A 19,345-nucleotide genomic window follows, 5' to 3' on the forward strand; every position below is an offset into this window, starting at 1 on the left:
GGTCACATTGAATAAATCTCTTTTTTCTACTTTCCCTTCTTACTTGTTCTTTAATTGGCTTGTTGAGGATCAGTAGCTGAAACTAGCTTGTTAGGGCTGCCAGGGTCCGGACTCCAACTCTAGCAACTCCAGTAACAGAGAGAAAAGTTGAGAGTCTCCGAAGAAGCAGTCTGGCATATAAAACAGCTAGCAAGGAATAAGACCCACAGGGCTTCCCCAGCACCTGAACACCTATGTCATGATCAAGCAACAGTCTGTGAGGATGAATGTGTGTGCAAGCCATCAGGCTCAAAATAGACCCTCCATCCCAGTGAAGAACCCCAACCCTCTAACCCATATGAACCTTCAGCAAGCTCCCTATCACCAAAGTAGGTACCAGGGCTGCAGTCAATGTCAAAGCCTCCCCAGGCCTTCACGGAGAGGTTGCCCTGGCCTGAAGCTATGACTATTATCCTAAGTACAACAGTGCTATCCAACACACACACACACACACACACACACACACACACACACACACACATATGCCCACTCTGCCTGGCATCCTGGTCAAGTGTAATAAATCCAAGAACAGTGATTAATTGATTTATGGGGCTAAGAAACTAGAAGGTTCTGGGAGACTGTATGGGCCTAACCATATCTGAAAAACTACTCCAATCCAAGACTGGGAACTTCAAGGCTCCATTTCATACTAAAAGGATGGATGTGAGCCCATTGTTCAGGGGAGGAAAACAAGATTCAGGCCAAGGACTCCTCCTTCATTAAGACCTTGTTGAAGACAGAGGCCAGTTTGCCTTGATCCAAAAGCCTGCACCCACACTGTCCTCCAAATTTCAGGGAGTTCCATGTCTCAGAGGGTAGTCTAGAGCTTTAAAATGACCACTTTGTCCCTCTCTCACCATCTTAACATCTTCCAAACCCAAGGGTGTTCCTTTGATTTCAGAGACAGTGGGAACCAGATGACCCTTGGGTCAGACTGATACTCTCCACAGCATTTCCAGGGAGTGTAAATGTTAGCTATGACTACCCCAAGGTTCCTGCATCCTATCTGGGGGGTCCCCTGGGAACACCAATGGTCACAGTTCTCTCAGCTGTCAAAGTGGTGACTGGGAACAGGTCTGCACTCTGCAGCCATGTAGGCATCACTGGGAAAGGCTCCGATACAGAGAGCCCTGGAGAGGTTCCATGAAGAGGGGGACTGGCTGGACAAACTGAATGCTTTGTTCTCTGGGCTTAGAGAAGGCTGTGTTGGGGAGCAGTCACCAAGAAGGCAGAGGAGTGGCTCAGTAGCACCAAAAAAGGGAGGCAGAGGAGGCAGGAGAGAAGCAGTGACATATATTCAACAGCTAAAATGTTTCTGTCTCTGGGAGCTCATCCACAAAACCAAAGTGAGGCCATGAAAAATGTACTGTGCACTCTGTGGTAGCATTACTCTCACAGCAGCCCAAAGCTAGGAGTAGCCTGGTATTCATCATCAGGTAGAGGGTGAACACAGTCAGAGATGTGCATATCTCTATCTCTATCTCTATCTCTATCTCTATCTATATCTATATCTATATCTATATCTACCTTCCTTCAAAAGAAAACTCTGGGGATAAGAAAATGGTAGTCAGTAAAGTGTTTGCTTAAAAGCATATGGGTCTGAGTTCACTCCCTCAGAATTTACATCTTTAAAAAAAAAAAGCCAGATAATGACTTTTTTTAAGCCAGGCATAGAAGTATACAATTATCATCCAGCATCGGGGAAATACAGACAAGAGAATTTCTTGGCTGTCTGATCAGCTTAGCCAAATTGATGCACTCCAGGTTCACTGAGAGTCTCTGTCTAAATAAATAAATAAATAAATAAATAAATAAATAAATAAATAAGGTGGAGGAGACTGGAAAGCTAACTCAGCGGTTTGGAGCACTTGCTGCTCTTACAGAGGACCAGGGTTCAGTTCCTAGCACCCACATGGAAACTTATAATCACCTGTAATTCCGGTTTCGGGGATACAATGCCACTATTAATCTCCCGGGGCTGTTACTTACATATGATTCACAGGCATATACTCAGGGACACACACACATAGAATAAGTAAATATTAAAAAAATAATAAGGTAGAAAGCAACTGAGGAAGACACCTCTGGCTTCCACATGTACACATATACACACCTACCCATGCACACACACACACACACACACACACACTAATGCCTGCTACAACATGGGTGAACATTGAAGACATTATACTAAGTGAAATAAGCCAGTCTCCAGAAGATAAGCTGTGTAGGAGTCCACTCACATGAAGTGCCCACAGCAGTCAGTCTCTCAGAGACAGGAAGCAAAATGGTGGTTGCAGGGACTGAGGGGAGCAGAGAGTTATTGTTTGATAGGGTGAGAGTTTCCAGTTTCACAAGATGAAAAGAGGTGACTGGTAGTGATGCTTGGACAACATTATGAATGCATTCAATACCAAAGAACCTTTTTAAGTGGAGACAGTGGTAAAGTTCATGTTATATGTATCTTAAAACAATAAAAAATGGAGGGAAATGAGAGAAATCCCAAGAACCATCCCTACCACCAGCCTTAACTCTTGACCCTAATTCTTTTTTTTTCTTTTTTTATTAGAAAGAAAATTATTTTACATGTCAATCCCAGGTCCCTCTCTCTCCCCTCCTCCCCCCCCCCCCCAACTAACGCCCTATCTACACCATACCCTTTCTGCTCCCCAGGGAGGGTGAAGCCTTCCATAGGGGGTCTTAAAAGTCTGTCATATTCTTTGGGGTAGGGTCTAGGCCAGCCCCCTTGTATCTAGGCTCAGGGAGTATCCCTCCATGTGGGATGGGCTCCTAAAGTCCATTCCTATGCTAGGGATAAGTACTGATCCACTACAAGAGGCCCCATAGATTTCCAAGGTCTCCTCACTGACACCAACATCCAGGGGGTCTGGATCAGTCCCATCTGACCCTAATTCTAACCCAGTCCAGGAACAAAACACTGGCCTCCACCAATGAGGTCACCACTCCTTCCCCTATCAGGCCCCTCTTCTGTCCTGCCATGGCTTAACCTTTAATGAAGTACACTCACTCTCTTGACCTCCAAAGACCAAGAACAGCAACCTGCCCAGCTCAGCTGCCCAGCCCACACTCCCTCCCCCACCCACATCTTAGCCACCTCAGAGCCACGGTCCCCAAGCACAGGGACATGGTAGTCACTCAACTGGCCAGGTCAGTCTCTCAAGTTGGCAGAGGGACAGAAGCCCTCTAGAAGCCATTGTGAGGGAGCAATCCCATTAAACTTAAACTTAAAACACCACTGAAGTAATTACAAAAGATTTCCTCTTGGTGGGATATACTGTTCTAGTCAGTACCTATGTCAGAGGCATTTCTAGAAAACACCTAGTTATCAGAAATGCTTGGGAGAAACTTGTTTCTGAGGTCTCTTGAAAAGAAATGGGGAATATTAACAGTCAGTGGATAATCTACAGTGAGACTCCTCATCCACCCCAACCCACTAAAAGTTACCTATGGGTATTTGTTTTGTTTTTGGATTTTTGAGGAAGGGGTGATTTGTTTTTGTTTTTGTTTTGGCAGGATCTATATCCCAGGGTGGTTTCAAACTCCCTATGCAACCAAGGATGACCTTGAATTTATGCCTCCTGCTTCCATCTTCCAAACATGGGGATTACAGGCTTGTGTCACCATGTCTATTTTATGCAATGCTGCCAATCAAATCCAGGCTTTTGTGCTTGCTAAGCAAACACTCTAACACTGGGCCACATCCCCAGTGCAAGGGATGGAATCTAGGACCTTGTACATTATAGTCAGGCACTCTACCACTGAGCTGTATCTCTAATCTGCAAAACACTGATTGTGGGCAACAGAAAAGGGTTGCATCTGGTCTCCTGAGTGATCTTAGTGTCATGCTCCCCATCCTCCCCAGGGCATCCAAATCCCATACTGAAGCCATCACTGATTTTCTTGGCCCTCGTGCCATATCTTTAGAGGAGGCGGTAAGGAGTCACCCCAGGGACATAGGGAAGACTGAAGCAAGACACAGAGACAAGGTCAGGGGTAAGAGATGGGATAGGGAAGTCAGAATTCAAAGGGAGCACCAAAATCCTTAATGATGCTGCCTGTGACAACCAAGTACTTCCTGAGCATCTCGAGGGGAGGCAGTACACTGGTGGCTTACCACAGAGTACACTCCCAAAAGCATGGAAGAAAAGAGACAGATGAGGCGATGTGAGGTGCTAAAACAGTATGGGCATCACCCAGGTGAAGGAAAAAGATGACACCAGCCAGTGTCTGTCCAGCCAAAGAAACAGCATTTTTTTATTTTCATGACAATGTTGTCAGTTACCGAGTCATGTGCGAGGCAGTGCCTACGTGAAAGGACCATGCCTTCCTGACTCATCGATGGAAGCCAGATGTGGGAACCACACCTATAATCCCAACAGTATAGAGGCTAAAGCAGGAAAACTTCACATTTGAAGCCAGCCTGGGCTACGTAGGGAGGGCCTGTTTCCAAAACAAACAAACAAGGGAGTCTATATCATGTGATAGTTCAGTCAGTCAAGTACTTGCCTTATAACCTGAATTCTATCCCCAGAACCCACATGTAGTGATTTCCATGAGAAATGCTTCTCCTAGGCTCAGATACTGAACATTTGATCCCCAGCTAGTGATGCTGTTTGGAGATATGGTATAACCTTCCTAGAGGAAGTACATCACTGGGAGGCAGACTTTGGGAGTTTCTAGCCTCACTTCACCTCCAGTCCACTCTGTCTGCCTCATGTTTGCATCTGAATATATGATCTCTTAGCTTTCCTGTTCCAGTTGCCTCACACCATGTCTTCCCTGCCATGATGGACTCGAGCCAAAATAAACTCTCTCTTCCATGCATTGCTTTTGACCATGGTGCTTTACCGCACTAACAGAAAAGTAACTAAGACACTAGGTAGGTAGGTAGGTAGGTAGGTAGGTAGGTAGGTAGGTAGGTAGATGATAGATAGATAGATAGATAGATAGATAGATAGATAGATAGATAGATAGATGATATTGTGAATGTAATTGACCCCTAAAATTTCATAAGGAGTGGCACTATTAGGAGGTGTGGCTTTGTTGAAGTGGCTATGGCCTTGTTGGAGGAAGTGCGTTACTATGAGAGCAGGTTTTGAGGTTTCCTATGCTCAGGATACTGCCAAGTGTGTCAGACAACTTCCTGTTGCCTGCTAACCAAGACGCAGACAGCATCATGTCTGCCTGCATGCTGTCATGCTCTCTGCTATGATGATAATGGACAGAACTTCTGAAACTGTCAGTGAGCCACCCCAATTAAATTGTTTTTTTTGGTAAGAATTTCCATAGTCATGGAGTCTCTTCACAGCAACAGAAAACACTAAAATTGTAATCTGAGCGCTGAAGAGTAAACTCCAGCCACCCTAGCCCACTTAGCAAGTTCCAGGCCAATGAGAGACCCTGTCTTAAAAAACCTAAGTGGATACTGCCTAAGGAAAGAAGCCAAAGTCCTTTGTTCTCTATATTCATGTGTATACACACACACACACACACACACACACACACACACACACACACACACTTCTAAAAAGGTATTCAGTGGGATAGAGAAACCCAGGTCTGTAAAGAGGAAGAAATACATTCTCCATTCTTAGGAACTATTTGGTTACAAACATATGTGCCTCACTTTCATCAAAAACAAAGATTATCTTCTGGTAATGTAGAGAGTATCATCGAAAAAGTAAACTGAAAATTCTTTTTTTTTTTAAAGGTAACACATGAGCTTACCCTACTTTTTTTTTAAAGATTATATTTATTATGTATACAACATCTGCTTCCATGTATATCTGCACACCAGAAGAGGGCACCAGATCTCATAATGGATGGTTGTAAGCCACCATGTGGTTGCTGGGAATTGAACTCAGGACCTCCGGAAGAGCAGTCGGTGCTCTTAACCTCTGAGCCATCTCTCCAGCCCCCATTTTTTTTTAAGATAGGTTTATTTATTTATTGTGTATACAGTGTTCTGTCTGCATGTATCCCTGCAGTCCAGAAGCGGGCATCAGACTACATTACAGATGGTTGGGAGCCACCATGTGGTTGCTGGGAAATGAACTCGGGACCTCTGGAAGAACGGGCAGTGCTCTTAACCCCTGAGCCATCTCTCCAGCCCAACTATGAAAATTCTTAAATGGTCTCTGAGATCTAAAAAACTATACTCCAGGAGAGAACATTGATGGACAGGCTGTCTGGGCTGGGTGGGGTCATGGGTGCTCACCTGAGAGGCGTTCTGTGACATCCAACACTGCAGGACCACTCAGGAAACGCACACGCCCAGCGAAGGCTTGCAGGAGGCAAAGGTGGTCTGAAAGAGATGGAGATGCCAGTGACCAAGACATTGCCAACCATGCCAACACACCAGGCACTCACTGTGCTAGGTGTTCACATATCCTCATGAGGAAGGGGCCTATGGGAAGCTGAAGCAATTCTCCCAGATCAGTGGACTCGTGTGTGTGTGTGTGTGTGTGTGTGTGTGTGTGTGTGTGTGTGTGTGTCTGTCTGTCTGTCTGTCTGTCTGTCTGTCTGTCTGTGTGTCTGTGTGTGTCTGTGTGTCTGTGTGTGTATGTGTGTCTGTGTGTCTCTCTCTGTGTGTATATGTGTATGTGTGTTTATCTGTCTATCTGTGTCTGTGTGTGTCTCTGTGTACATGTGTGTGTCTGTGTCTGTGTGTGTCTGTGTGTGTCTCTGTGTACATGTGTGTGTCTGCATGTGTCTCTGTGTACATGTGTGTGTCTGTGTGTGTCTGTCTGTCTGTGTCTCTCTGTGTGTGTCTGTGTACATGTGTGTGTGTCTGTGTGTCTGTCTAACTGTCTGTGTGTGTATATCTATCTGTGTCTGTGTGGGTCTCTGTGTACATGTGTGTGTGTGTCTGTGTGTGTCTCTCTGTGTGTCTGTGTGTGTCTCTCTGTGTGTCTCTGTGTACATGTGTCTGTCTGTCTGTGTCTGTGTGTGTGTCTGTGTACATGTGTGTGTCTGCGTGTGTGTCTGTGTGTGTCTCTCTGTGTGTCTGTGTGTGTGTTTGTCTGTCTGTCTGTGCCTGTGTGTGTCTATCTCTGTGTCTGTGTGTCTGTGTGTATGTGTGTCTGTCTGTCTGTCTGTGTCTCTGTGTGTCTCTGTGTACATGTGTGTGTGTCTGTGTGTGTGTGTCTGTCTAACTGTCTGTGTGTCTGTGTCTGTGTGTCTGTGTCTGTGTGTGTCTCTGTGTACATGTGTGTGTGTCTGTCTGTCGTGTGTGTCTGTGTCTGTGTGTGTATGTATGTGTGTCTGTCTATCTGTGTCTGTGTGTGTCTCTGTGTACGTGTGTGTGTGTGTGTGTGTGTGTGTGTGTGTGTGTGTGTAACTGTGTGTGTCTATCTGTGTCTGTGTGTGTCTCTGTGTACATGGGTCTGTCTGTGTGTGTATGTGCATGCAAGCTTGGAGACTGGAGGCTAACCTCAGATGCTGGCCCTCACTTTCCACATTATTTGAAGCAGAGTCTCCCACCCTCCACTGCTGTACATCAGGTTAGCAAACTCACAAGCTTCCTAGACTTAGGAAAATAGACTTGAGCATCCATCTTGATCTGGGATAGGATCACACTTACATGGCACGTATTTACCCACTGAGCTATCATCCCAGCCTAGATAAGACCAGTTTTTGAAAAAGCAAAAGCAAATGAACAGGATGTTGGGGGGAAGAGTGGACAGTCAGAGCAGCTAGATTGACTCCCAGTCTGCCATTTTCTCCCATATGTCTGATTTGTATTGTCTGATTTTCCAAACTGCCCTAAAGTGAGGCTTGGGGTAAAAGAAGGTAGATGAATGACTGGGAGACAAAAGACAGACACAGAAAATGATGCTAGCAATAGATGAAGAAGGATGGACACATGGATATTTGAATATATCTACAGCTTCAGGGTGAAACAAGTGCTGGTCATACAAAGGTCATTAAAGAGCCGGGGACAGCACTCAAAAGTCAAGCCTTTTATTAAAGCCTAAACGCACTCTGGTCATGAGGATACTCCATGCCAGGTCGTCACTTATTTCCACAGTGAGCACTTTCTGGTGTCCTTTTTGTAATGGACAAGGTGCCCAGAACAAGTAAAAAGGAGTACCTCTTCCCTCCAGAAAGTTTCTTTGATTTGAACATGAACTTCACCAGGGTGGGAAACTATGCTCATGTAGCAAGAGCCTGAGTAAGGGTTGATCAACACCCTTGGTCTGTCCATGCAAGGTGCAAGAGCAGAACACTCTCCTGCTATCTCCCCACTGCTCCTGCCACGAACTTGGAGGCATTGGCATGCCCAGTTCCCAGCATGCTCAGCTCCCAGCATTTTGCAACAACAACAGCCATGGAATACCTTAATGGAAAGTAGGGCAAGTAGTGAAATGCTCTTTCCAGGGCGATAGCTATGGGGCTTGCCCACACCTGTCAGGAGGGCAGGGCAGGCATAGCCACCCAACCAGTGTGTTTTCATGTCTTAATTGGTTTTCCGCTTCCATAATTTTAAAAAGCAGAATGAGCAATTTACAAATAATGACACTTTATTTGGCTCAGGGTTGGAGCCTGGAAAGTCCAAGAGCAGGTATTGGCCTCTGCTGAGGGCATGAGTGCTGCATTAGTTCATGGTGGAAGGCAGAAGTGCATACCTGTGTGTGAAAAATATAGAAAGGAACCCAAAGCCACCCTTTACATCAGGACCCCTCCCTGTGACCACTGAGCCATCCCTGCAGCAATGAGGGCAGAAGCCCTGACCTAAGCCACTCCCACAGGTCCTGCCACTCACCACCACAAAGGGATTTCAGTTTTAGTATGATTGGGAGGGGTCCGCAAAGCAAAACACCTAAGATCAGGAGCCTGGGTTGAGTAAGTGCTAGGTCCAATGTAGCAGAGTGAAAGCAAAGCGCTTGTCCCTTCTTAGTCCCCTCCCACAGTGCTCAGTCCAGCTCCTGGCCCTCAGCACAGTCCTCCAGAGCCACAAAGAAGTGTGCCTGGGGAGTCCTTGAAAGTGAACCACCAGCCGATCAACCAGGCAATGCTCTCATGGCATTGCCAGTATACAGCAGGTGCTCCATAAATGCTTGACAATAATACAGATGCTTGACAAATGCTTGACAAGAATACAGATGCTTGACAAATGCTGGCTGGGTCCAAGTGCCTGGGAAATGCTTGCAGAGTACAGCTACCTGGTAAATGTTTGTAGGGTCATATCACAACAGGGCACCAGTTTTCCAGGCTGGTTAGTGAGTGTCAGAGCACTCTCCTCAGGCATTTGGCCTTGTCTTGTTCTGGTCACCTCTATAAGGCTCACCCTCTTGAGTCACACTCAGGTTTAATAAGACAAAGAAGTATGATAAAGGGGTACAGATTCTAGGTGCAAGTTGCCTGAGTTTAAATCCCATCTCCTTCATATTTTACTATGTAACACTGTATGAGCCACTCACTGCTTCCATGCCTCAGCTTACCCATCTATATAATTGGGGATAGTCCTAGTTCCTTTCTGAGTTGCTGTGAGGTTTAGATGAGTTGATACAATATTTAGGATTGGACCCATATCATATAATGAATAATATATTTGACGTTCTAATGAATTTCATTATTGCCCTAAAATTCTTACAATGGAAAAATAAGAGGCTAGAATCTTGAGCTGGCTTGAGGTAACTCAGCAATAGAACACTTGTCTAGCATATGCAAGAGCTCTGAGTTCAGTTCCAAGCATCATTTAAAAATAAAAAAGATGATGGTGGTGATGGTGATGATGATGGTGGTGGTGATGCTGGTGATGATGATGATGCTGGTGATGGGACCTAACATTTGAAAGGCTAGTCATTCTATCCTGAGGCTCTCCTCTCTACAAAGGGACAAGGAGATCCCCATGCATTATCATAGTTGTTCCACTTAGTGGCCCTAAGGTCACCAGGCCGTGTTATCCTCAGTCTACTTGAAAGCCACAAAACTGTGTGTATTGTTAAAAAATAAAAAGAACTGTTATTAACATTTGACATCCTTCACTCTCACTGTCTTTTGTTGTTGTCGTCTGACTGTGTAGCTCCCACTGTCTCTGGCCCACTCTTTGTGCATATTTGTGATTATAATTGTGATATTATACATTTGAACTTGCATCCTGTTTAACTGAATCAGAACATGAACATTTGCATATGATGTCACACATGAGCTATGGGCTGCCCTGAAGTACATACAACTCCTCCTATTTTTTCCTTGATGACCACACCCAGTTTGGGCCACATGGAGGACTGTGATGTATCTTACATTACTGAACTGTGATGAGTGTCCCCAGATGATCATCAAGACACTGTGCATAGTGCCATGTTTTTCATACTTTCCTTTAAAAACTCTTCTATAGGCTAGGGAGATGGCTCAGTTGATAAAGTTCTTGCCACACAAGCTTGTAGACCTGAGTTCTATGCCCAGAACACACACACACACACACACACACACACACACACACACACACACACACACACACACACACATACACACACAAGCCTGGGATGGCTGTGTGTGCTTAAAATCCCAGCAGTAAGGAGGTGGAAACAGGTGAGCCCTTGGGGGCTTGCTATGAAGCTATTCCAGGTCACAGTGAGAGATCCTATCTCAAAAAACAAGGTAGACAGCTCCCAAAGAACAACATGTGAGGGCTGTCCCTGTCACCCACATAGACACAAATACACACACACACACACACACACACACACAGAGAGAGAGAGAGAGAGAGAGAGAGAGAGAGAGAGAGAGAGAGAATATAAATGGGTTATATTCCTTTCAAATGCTTTAGATTTTTCCATTTCCCAATAACTACCAAGCATGATTTTTTTTGAGACAGGGTTTCTCTGTGTAGCCCTGGTTGTCCCAGAACTCTGTGTAAAACAGGCTGACCCTCTGCCTCCCAAGTGCTGAGATTAAAGGCATGGGCTACCACTGCCTGGCCCAACAAGCATGATTTTTATAGAAAAGAATGAGTTTTTTTATGTCTAAGTATATAAAGTATATAGAAGTAAAGTATTTAGAAGTATATAAAGTAGCATTGAAAACTGCTTACTGTTCACTTGTTTTCTCAGCTCAAATTGGCCCCGACTCATGTTAATCCTCCAACCTCAGCCTCCCAAAATGCTGGCATTACAGGCATGTACCATCAATGTCTGTCCTAAATAAAACTAAATGGAAGAGCCCACATCAAAATTGGATACACTTGTTTTTCCCTGGGTAAACTTGGACACACATGGACCTTTTTTGGAGAGGCACCTTGATGCACAGTCTAAGCCCATTGACAATATAACCTCAGTCATATGATTTACAGACAAATTTAAAGTCAGAGAGAAAACAGCAAAACTAGATACAAGGCCACCCCCACTCCAAGCCTATCTGGCCTCTCCAGCACTAGCTAGAGGCTGAGCTAAATTAAGAGCTCCTCTTGGCTGTGAGAAACTGGAATGCCAAGGTCATCCGGGGAAGGCTGAGCTGTCTGCAGCCTGGGGTTTTCATCAGGCAAATATCTTGTCCAACAAACCCAACAGTAGTAACAGAGCCCAACAGGGCCAACCAGTCTGCTCCGGCACTTCCTTAAATCTCAGAAAAATTCCCCTGAAATCAGGTCTCAGTGTCTAGTGGGAAAAACAACACTGAACTTCAAGCTCAGAGAAGCCCCAAAACAGGAGATGAGTGATGAATGACAGAGGCCAGGGAGCAAGCTGCCCGGTCTCCTTCCTGTCCACCCAAGGGGACAGCTGCAGAAGCCAGCACCTGTTATGTCAACCAACACAGCATCCAATCCACCAAACCGAAGGAAAACCAGGGAAGAAGACATGATTGGGGCTGATGAGACCATGCTATCAATGAATTTCACAATCAAGTAGCATCTTCCATGTCATCCTAGGAAAGCCAGCCTCCCCATTTGTGCCATCTGGACTTCATGCCTGAGGACAGCAGCCTCACTTGGCATTGTTCTTGATCCTCCTGCCCTGCATTTAGCAGGAAACAGACTGGCGCCTGCTGTGCTGTTGCTCTGGCCTCCCACATTTAAGCACTACCCAGCATTTGACAGCCCATCTCCAGCCTGGAGCCCAGAATTCCCTCCCGGGGGTGGGGGAAGCAGGAAGAAGCAGGCTGTGGAGAAAGCACCTCTCTAAGAGAAATCCAAAGGACCACTGGAATTACCAGGCTTAGTTGGGTAGTTTTGGAAGATTACTTTCACTTTCTGCAGCTACCACCCAAAGCTCTGGGAAGTGGGAAGTTTACTTGTGTCTCTTCTGAGCTACATTCAGCTCCATCTAGACAGATGAAAGCCCTTCCTGGGGACAACGTGATTCTGCCCTTGGTACTCACTGAGGGTGACAAAATTCTCCATGTCACTAACCTAAATCCTTAAGCTTGCCACTTCATAGTCAAAAACTCCTTCAGAATCAGTGTTCCTGGTGGGACTGAGAAGGTAATGTAGCACAGCAAACCCAACTGGCCCAGGCAACTCATCCCACGCCTGCTCAAACACACCACACCCAGAGCCAAGATAGCACGCTTTATCATGTAGGCTCCACTGGAGCTTTTGCCAGGGATGTATTGGGTTCCCTTGGACCTTTAAGCCAACACCATTCCATCTCAAACCTCAGCACTGATCTAAGGAGTTAGAAATCCCCCCGCCGCCCCCTAACACACACACATACTGGCATTCTCCCTGCACCAAGAACTGTGTCAAAGAGGACTTTGTCCCAACAGAGAGAACCACATGGCTGAAACCCTGCTTGCAGTATACTGGTCCCCAAAGGTTTCTGTGTTAGGAGCTTGGTCCCCAGCGTGGAAATGTTGAAAAGTGATGGGACTTTCAGGAAGTAGACGTTAGCAGAAAGTAATGAGGTCATTAGGAGCATTGCCCTTGGAGGGATTAATAAGACCTTGAGAAGCGATTCAGTTCCCACATATGTTCTTTTAAAAACAAATAAATAAAACTTTCCCCCCTCTCGAGCCAGGCATTAATGACGCACACCTTTAATCCAGCACTCGGGAGGCAGAGACAGGCAGATCTCTGTGAGTTCGAGGCCAGCCTGTTCTCCAGAGCGAGTGCCAGGATAGGCTCCAAAGCTACACAGAGAAACCCTGTCTTAAAAAAAAAAAAAAAAAAACAAAAACAAAAAAAAAAAAAAAAAAAAAAAACTTTTGTGTGTGTGTGTGTGTGTGTGTGTGTGTGTGTGTGTGTCAGAGGCAATCTCAGGTTTCAGTCCTTACCTTACACTTTGAGACATTTGTTTAATTCCTGCATTCACCAGGCTAACCAAGCTTCCCATGACTCTCCCATCTCTACCTCCCATTTCTTCACAGGGCACTGGGATTACAGAGGTACTTATGCATCCATGTCCCTGTTGAAGCAGGTTCTGGGATCTGAAATTGTAGACTCATGAAGAAAACTATTTACTGAGCACAGCCACCTTCTTTCCTGGTGTCTGTCTTCCTGTCTCACCATGTAATCTCTTCCACAGGCACTCCCACCATTGTGACGCCATCCACCATTGTGACACCATCTACCATTGTGATGTAATCCACCATTGTGACACCATCCACCATTGTGACACCATCCACCATTGCCATATCATCCACCATTGGGATGCCATTCACTGTGAGGTTTTCATCAAAGCTGATCAGAAACCAGTACCATGATCTTAGACTTCCAGAACTATGAATTAAATTTCTTTCTTTATTTAAACTTCTCAGCTTTGGAGATTTTTGTTGTAGCAGCACAGAGCAGACTAATATACAGGCCAATCCCAGTCCTACTGCTTTCCAGGGTACTTATCCTAGGTGGGTACAGCAGATCCTCCAGTAGAGGGTATCCAAGTCATAACTATGGCAGACACTAAATTCTGTTGTCCAAAGTGCCAGGCTCTTCTATGCTAGGAAAGGTTGGCCCAGTGGCAAAGAGCAGACTGAAGCCCTTGGTGGAGGAAGAGTTAAAAGAGTCACTCCCCAGACATGAGTGTTCATTCTCCTCCAATATGTAAAGCCCATTCCACTTTGTGTAGGTTTTCCCAATAAATCCAGGGCCTTGGGTGATTTACCAAGAGCCTTGATTATTGGCAACAGCAATCTCACTCACCCAGAGCAGCTCAGGGAACAAGCTGTAATTTAGGGCTCGATTTGTATTGTTTGTTCCACAGCAACAAACTCAGCAAATCATAAATTTCCTCCAAGATGAAATGTGGAAATTGACAATATTTATGAACTCAGGAGACAGAGAAGGGCTTGACCAAGCCTTTGATTTGTAACTGAAACTCTTCCTGGTAGTTCTAGCCAAGGACACAGCTTGCTGTCCCAGGCCCAGGAACTGGGTTCTGGCTAAGGCATGGGGTAGAGGTGAGGTGAATATGCCAGGGACATCTCACCCAAGATGTTCTGTGAATGCCAGAGGTCAGGTGCCAACTTGTACCCATCAGATATACAGTAAAGGCAGTCTTTTTTTTTTTTTTTTTTTTTTTTTTGGTTTTTCGAGACAGGGTTTCTCTGTGTAGCTTTGGAGCCTATCCTGGCACTCGCTCTGAAGACCAGGCTGGCCTCGAACTCACAGAGATCCACCTGTCTCTGCCTCCCAAGTGTTGGGATTAAAGGCGTGCACCACCAACGCCCGGCCCTAAAGGCAGTCTTCAGACACAAGTTCCTTCACATTAGCCCAGACATAAGCCTACTCATGTACCTCTTTCTCAGCATACCTTAAGTTTTAAACTCACCCTTCCCTCTACAGATATACTAGATATTGCCTTCTAGCCAGGAAAGGAAAAGGAGATGTACCAAAAAGTTTACCTGCCATTGGGGAACTGAGTTGTGAGGCTTTAGAGTGCATAGGATCTGACTTGCTCTTGCCTCTTGTGATGTCTGCCCACAGTGTCCTCCTTTCTTTCTCCATTCTTTTTTCCTGTCTTACAGTCCATCACCAACCCCTGACAGTTGGGTCTTGCCAAGCACCCCTCACTCACCCCTGTGGTGTCCTGTGTGGCCCTGAGAAGTCATTTCCTCATGTGACTGACTATAGGAAGGCTAGACCAAGTCCCCTCTCATCATCTCCATTCTTGACCATGCGGTGCCTAGTAGAGTGTGGTGGTTTGAATAAGAATGGCTTCATAGGCTCAGATATTTCAATGCTTGATCATTAGGGAATGATGCTACTTGAGAGAGATTAGGAGGTGTGGCCTTTCGGAGTAGGTGGGGCCTTATTGGAGAAAGTGTGTGATGGGGGTGGGCTTTGGAGTTTTCAAAAGTTCAAACCAGTCCTAGTGTCTCTCTTCCTGCTGTTGGAGGGACCAGATGGAGAACTGTCAACTAACTCTCCAGCACCATGTCTGCCTGTGTGTCACCATGTTTCCCACCAAGGTGACAATGGACTAAACCTCTGAAACTGTAAGCCAGCCCCAACTAAATGCTTTGTTTTCTAAGAGTTGCTATGGTCATGGTGTCTCTTCACAGCAATAAAACAGTGACTAAGAAAGACATAGACAGAAAATGGGAACGCCTCCAGACAGGAACTTGGGGACCCTACATTGTCAACACATGCTCCACACAGCCTCAAACAAACTAGCCAGAGTTGTTTGCAACTCAACTGGTTCCCACGCAAGAAGATGGGTGTGGTGGCCCAGGTGCCAGTGCCTCCCACAGCCCCACAGGGGACAACAATGGGATGCTCACCCAAGCTGTCCATCATGGCATCTAGCACAGCGGAGGCAGCAGTGGAGATCCCAGAGTTCTTAGAGTTTAGATTATCTGCAACTGCAATGATGATAGAGAGCAGCATGGGATGGATGCTCTCTTTCAGGATGGGAAGCATCTGCGCGAGGGACTCCAGTGCCCACTGGCTCACTTTCTTGTTGGAATCCTGAAGCCTTGGGGTAAAAGCATCAAAGACCTATTGAAGGAAAAAAAATCAAGAGTTCATGGGAATGCAGGCTTGGCAGGAGTTGGCTGGGACAACTTCTGCATCCCGGAAAGTGGTACCCAGACTTATACTAACACATTCCCAATGAAGAAGAGCTCTTCTCAAAAGGGAACAGGTAAAAAAGGAGAGACAGACATGTACTGAGCATTCTTCACGTGTCAATCATCCAGAATATTGGGGTGGGTGCTCTTCACCCTCCCACACTGATGACCTTAGCAAGCTGTGTTGCTGCTATAACTCCACTTTCCCACTAACAGTGAAGGCTCGTGGAGGCTAATGAGTCTCTTCAGATCACACAGCTAGGAGGGAGCCTGACTCAGCCTGGGTCTCCACCTGCCTGTTAGCATCACTCCAAGTGTGCTCCATCTGTCCATCACTTATGACCCAGACACTGCCCAACCACAGGCTCTGATATCAAATATTATGCAAATAGCTAACTGAATGTGACCCTGGATCTTGACCACAGTGCCCTCTTTGGCAGAGGGATGGAAGCCAAGCAGGAAATCTCTGGGCATTCTAAAGATATGCTCAACTCCACAGCCACATCCAACTAGTCATTTCACGCTACAAAGACCACATGAAAATTGAGTGCTTAGCAGGCTCCCCATGCATCCCCTCCAAATCAGTTCAGACTTCTCCAGATTGAACCCATGGGGAGAAATCAGGGAGGGAGAACAGGGGTGGGTGCTCACCTGGATGAGGTTGGTAATGATGAGCTCTGGCTTGGCCTTGCAGTTTTCAAGGAGCTTCCCAACACCTTCCATCCGAGCCAGGAACTCCTTGGCCTCCAGCAGCCTGGTCAGCTCCCGTAGCTGCTCTGACATCTCCACACCACCCCTCAGGGAGGAGCGTAGCCCCATCAGCCGTGGGCCATTGGAGCCAAGCCTAGGAAGAAGCAGTCACTAACCCCTGGGGAAGAGCCCAGGGGATGAACACAGCTCTCAGCCCAAGCCACATCGCACTTCCAGGTAAGGCAGAAATAATGGTGTTTCCTACAGCTTTGTCCAAACCCCACCCCTCCTCTAAATGCTGCTTGGGGTTATTGCACTCTGGGCATCTCTTCTCCTCAAAGGGCAACAAGCAAGACTCTCTCTTCCTGGTTTTTACCCTTTCCTTTCTGAGGACATGTAAAGAATTGGGGGTGAAGGGAAGATAAGTGAGAGTGTACTGTGGAAAGATGACTGGTGGAAGTGTTGGGGGAGAAGAAGTCCTGAGTCTCATGTATGAGAGATGGAACCCTGAGTCTCATGCATGAGAGATGGAACCCTGAGTCTCATGCATGAGAGATGGAACCCTGAGTCTCATGCATGAGAGATGGAACCCTGAGTCTCATGCATGAGAGATGGAACCCTGAGTCTCATGTATGAGAGATGGAACCCTGAGTCTCATGCATGAGAGATGGAACCCTGAGTCTCATGCATGAGAGATGGAACCCTGAGTCTCATGCATGCAAGCACAGTGTGGCCACCAGCCCAGCTACAGTGTATTTAACCTAAGAATAAGGGAAGATTAAATATTCTGGAGGCCGTCACATTCTACATCTGCTTGGTTCCCATGTCATACCCCTTGTTAGCTAGGTTCTCACACTCCTGCAGGAACCCAGAGTATTTGGGATTGCATGTCCATCAGAGCCTAGACTGTTCAGCCAACATGAGAGAGGCACCACATAGGATTCCTGCCTCCCACACTTAGTTCGAAGCCAGGATCTCTGAGCTCCTGCCCAAACCCAGGTCCCACCCAACATGTTCCAATATTATCCATTCTACCATTTGTTCCTGCATCTCACATTCTTGCCTACTGAAAACTAAGAGCTGTGTTTGGGCCTTGAGAACAAAGAGATGAGATACACAGTCTGTTCCTTAAGCATCTCACAAAAAGATGGGAGACAGAGGTATGAAGAACAGGGACAGATGTCTACTCTGGGGATATAGGGACACAGTGTCAGAGAATGTCTGGGAGAAGGTAACAGGCAAGTTGCATCTTGTAGAATCAACAAGCAAGTTTTAGGTGCTCAGGACAAGCAAAGACAGAATGTAGCAGAGAAAGAAAGCATGAGGATGGGAAGGCTGGGGACCAGTCCAGTCTAGGGAGAGAGAGTAGGAGAGTGCAGGACATCACTGAAGAGCTGAGCAGGACCTTCCCTGCATCCCACTATGGTCCTGGCAGAAGGTTCTCATTTCAAGCAGAAGATTCCTGCTTCATTTTTAACTGTTCCCAGTAAACACCCTCCAGCCCTCAAGCCAGGTCTCCTTGTCTGCCTGTGTCCAGCTTTGCCCAGGAACTAGTCCTAGGATGACCAATCTAGTGGCTAAAAGACATGTTGATCTAAGTGAACAAAGAGATGCTTACACAGACAGCCTGGCCAATGCAGAAGTGCATTCCCTTGGCCAAGGCTATCCAACTTAACATCTTTGGCAGATGCCACCAAGTCAGAATTGGGTCTGCCTAAGATGCACCCGATAAATCCATCATTAAAGATGCTCCATAAGACATGTCCCAGTCCACACTCAACCCCATGGGCAAGCAAGACACCATTGGCAGCTTTGGTCATGGGGCCTTGGAGACACAAGAACAGCCATACCTCTCTTGACTGGGCAATCCATTTTCACACACCACCAAACTCTTCAACACCTTTCGGCCTTTGGCAGATGGAAGTTCGTGATTGTCTTGTATTCCCTTGAGAAACAGACACAGAATTTAAGCCAAAGGGAGTGGTTTGACATCCCAGTATAAAGCATAACAAGATGGATAATCTTTCCACTTGGAAGCACCCCCAAGTCACTGTCTGGAGCCATGGAAGTAGCTGGGCAGAAACCGAGATCTCCACTCAAGACAAGAAAGAATGGAGGCCCAGGGAACTTGAGACACATAGGGCAGACCCGAACACAAACAATGGGAAGAGAAAGTACAACCCTAACCCTGAGTATTGATGAAATGGAAGCTCTGGAACCCCACTCATTCCCCTGACCTACATGAGGGCTGTCGGTCACTTGAGTTCCACTAGCTCACCCGTTGTCTGATGGCCGCCATGACTTTCCGAAGGTCATGAGATGGGAGGGATTGCTTCAGAAATGCATCAAACTTTGAATTTGTCATCAAGATACTCACCATCTTCCGGCCATAAAACCTGCCACCGGGGAAAAAAACGAATGAAGAAACCGCCATGGAGAGACCCAATAAATCCACCCTACAGCTTTATACAACTTTCTCAATTATAACAGGAGAGGTTTGCATACTTCTAATTAGGAAAGCAATCCCTACCCAGTTAAAAATTAGATTCATAAAAAAATAAACATCATCCATAATGCCATTACCAAGAGGAAATCACTATTAAATTTTTATATATTTTCTTAGTCTTTTTTCTATGCATTTACATTT

General features: G+C 46.1%; 1 protein-coding gene across 1 annotated transcript in view; it reads right to left on the reverse strand.

Annotated features, from left to right (window-relative positions):
* Togaram2 (TOG array regulator of axonemal microtubules 2) overlaps positions 1-19,345 on the reverse strand; it is a 51,270-nt gene that overhangs the window by 1,259 nt on the left and 30,666 nt on the right. Inside the window, 5 exon segments of the mRNA XM_035447946.1 lie at positions 6,278-6,364; positions 15,721-15,937; positions 16,660-16,852; positions 18,549-18,643; positions 18,977-19,094. Coding sequence (XP_035303837.1) covers positions 6,278-6,364; positions 15,721-15,937; positions 16,660-16,852; positions 18,549-18,643; positions 18,977-19,094 — 710 coding nt within the window.

This window comes from Cricetulus griseus, chromosome 7 (genome assembly GCF_003668045.3).
Source record: "Cricetulus griseus strain 17A/GY chromosome 7, alternate assembly CriGri-PICRH-1.0, whole genome shotgun sequence".
NCBI classification, from domain to species: Eukaryota; Metazoa; Chordata; class Mammalia; order Rodentia; family Cricetidae; genus Cricetulus; species Cricetulus griseus.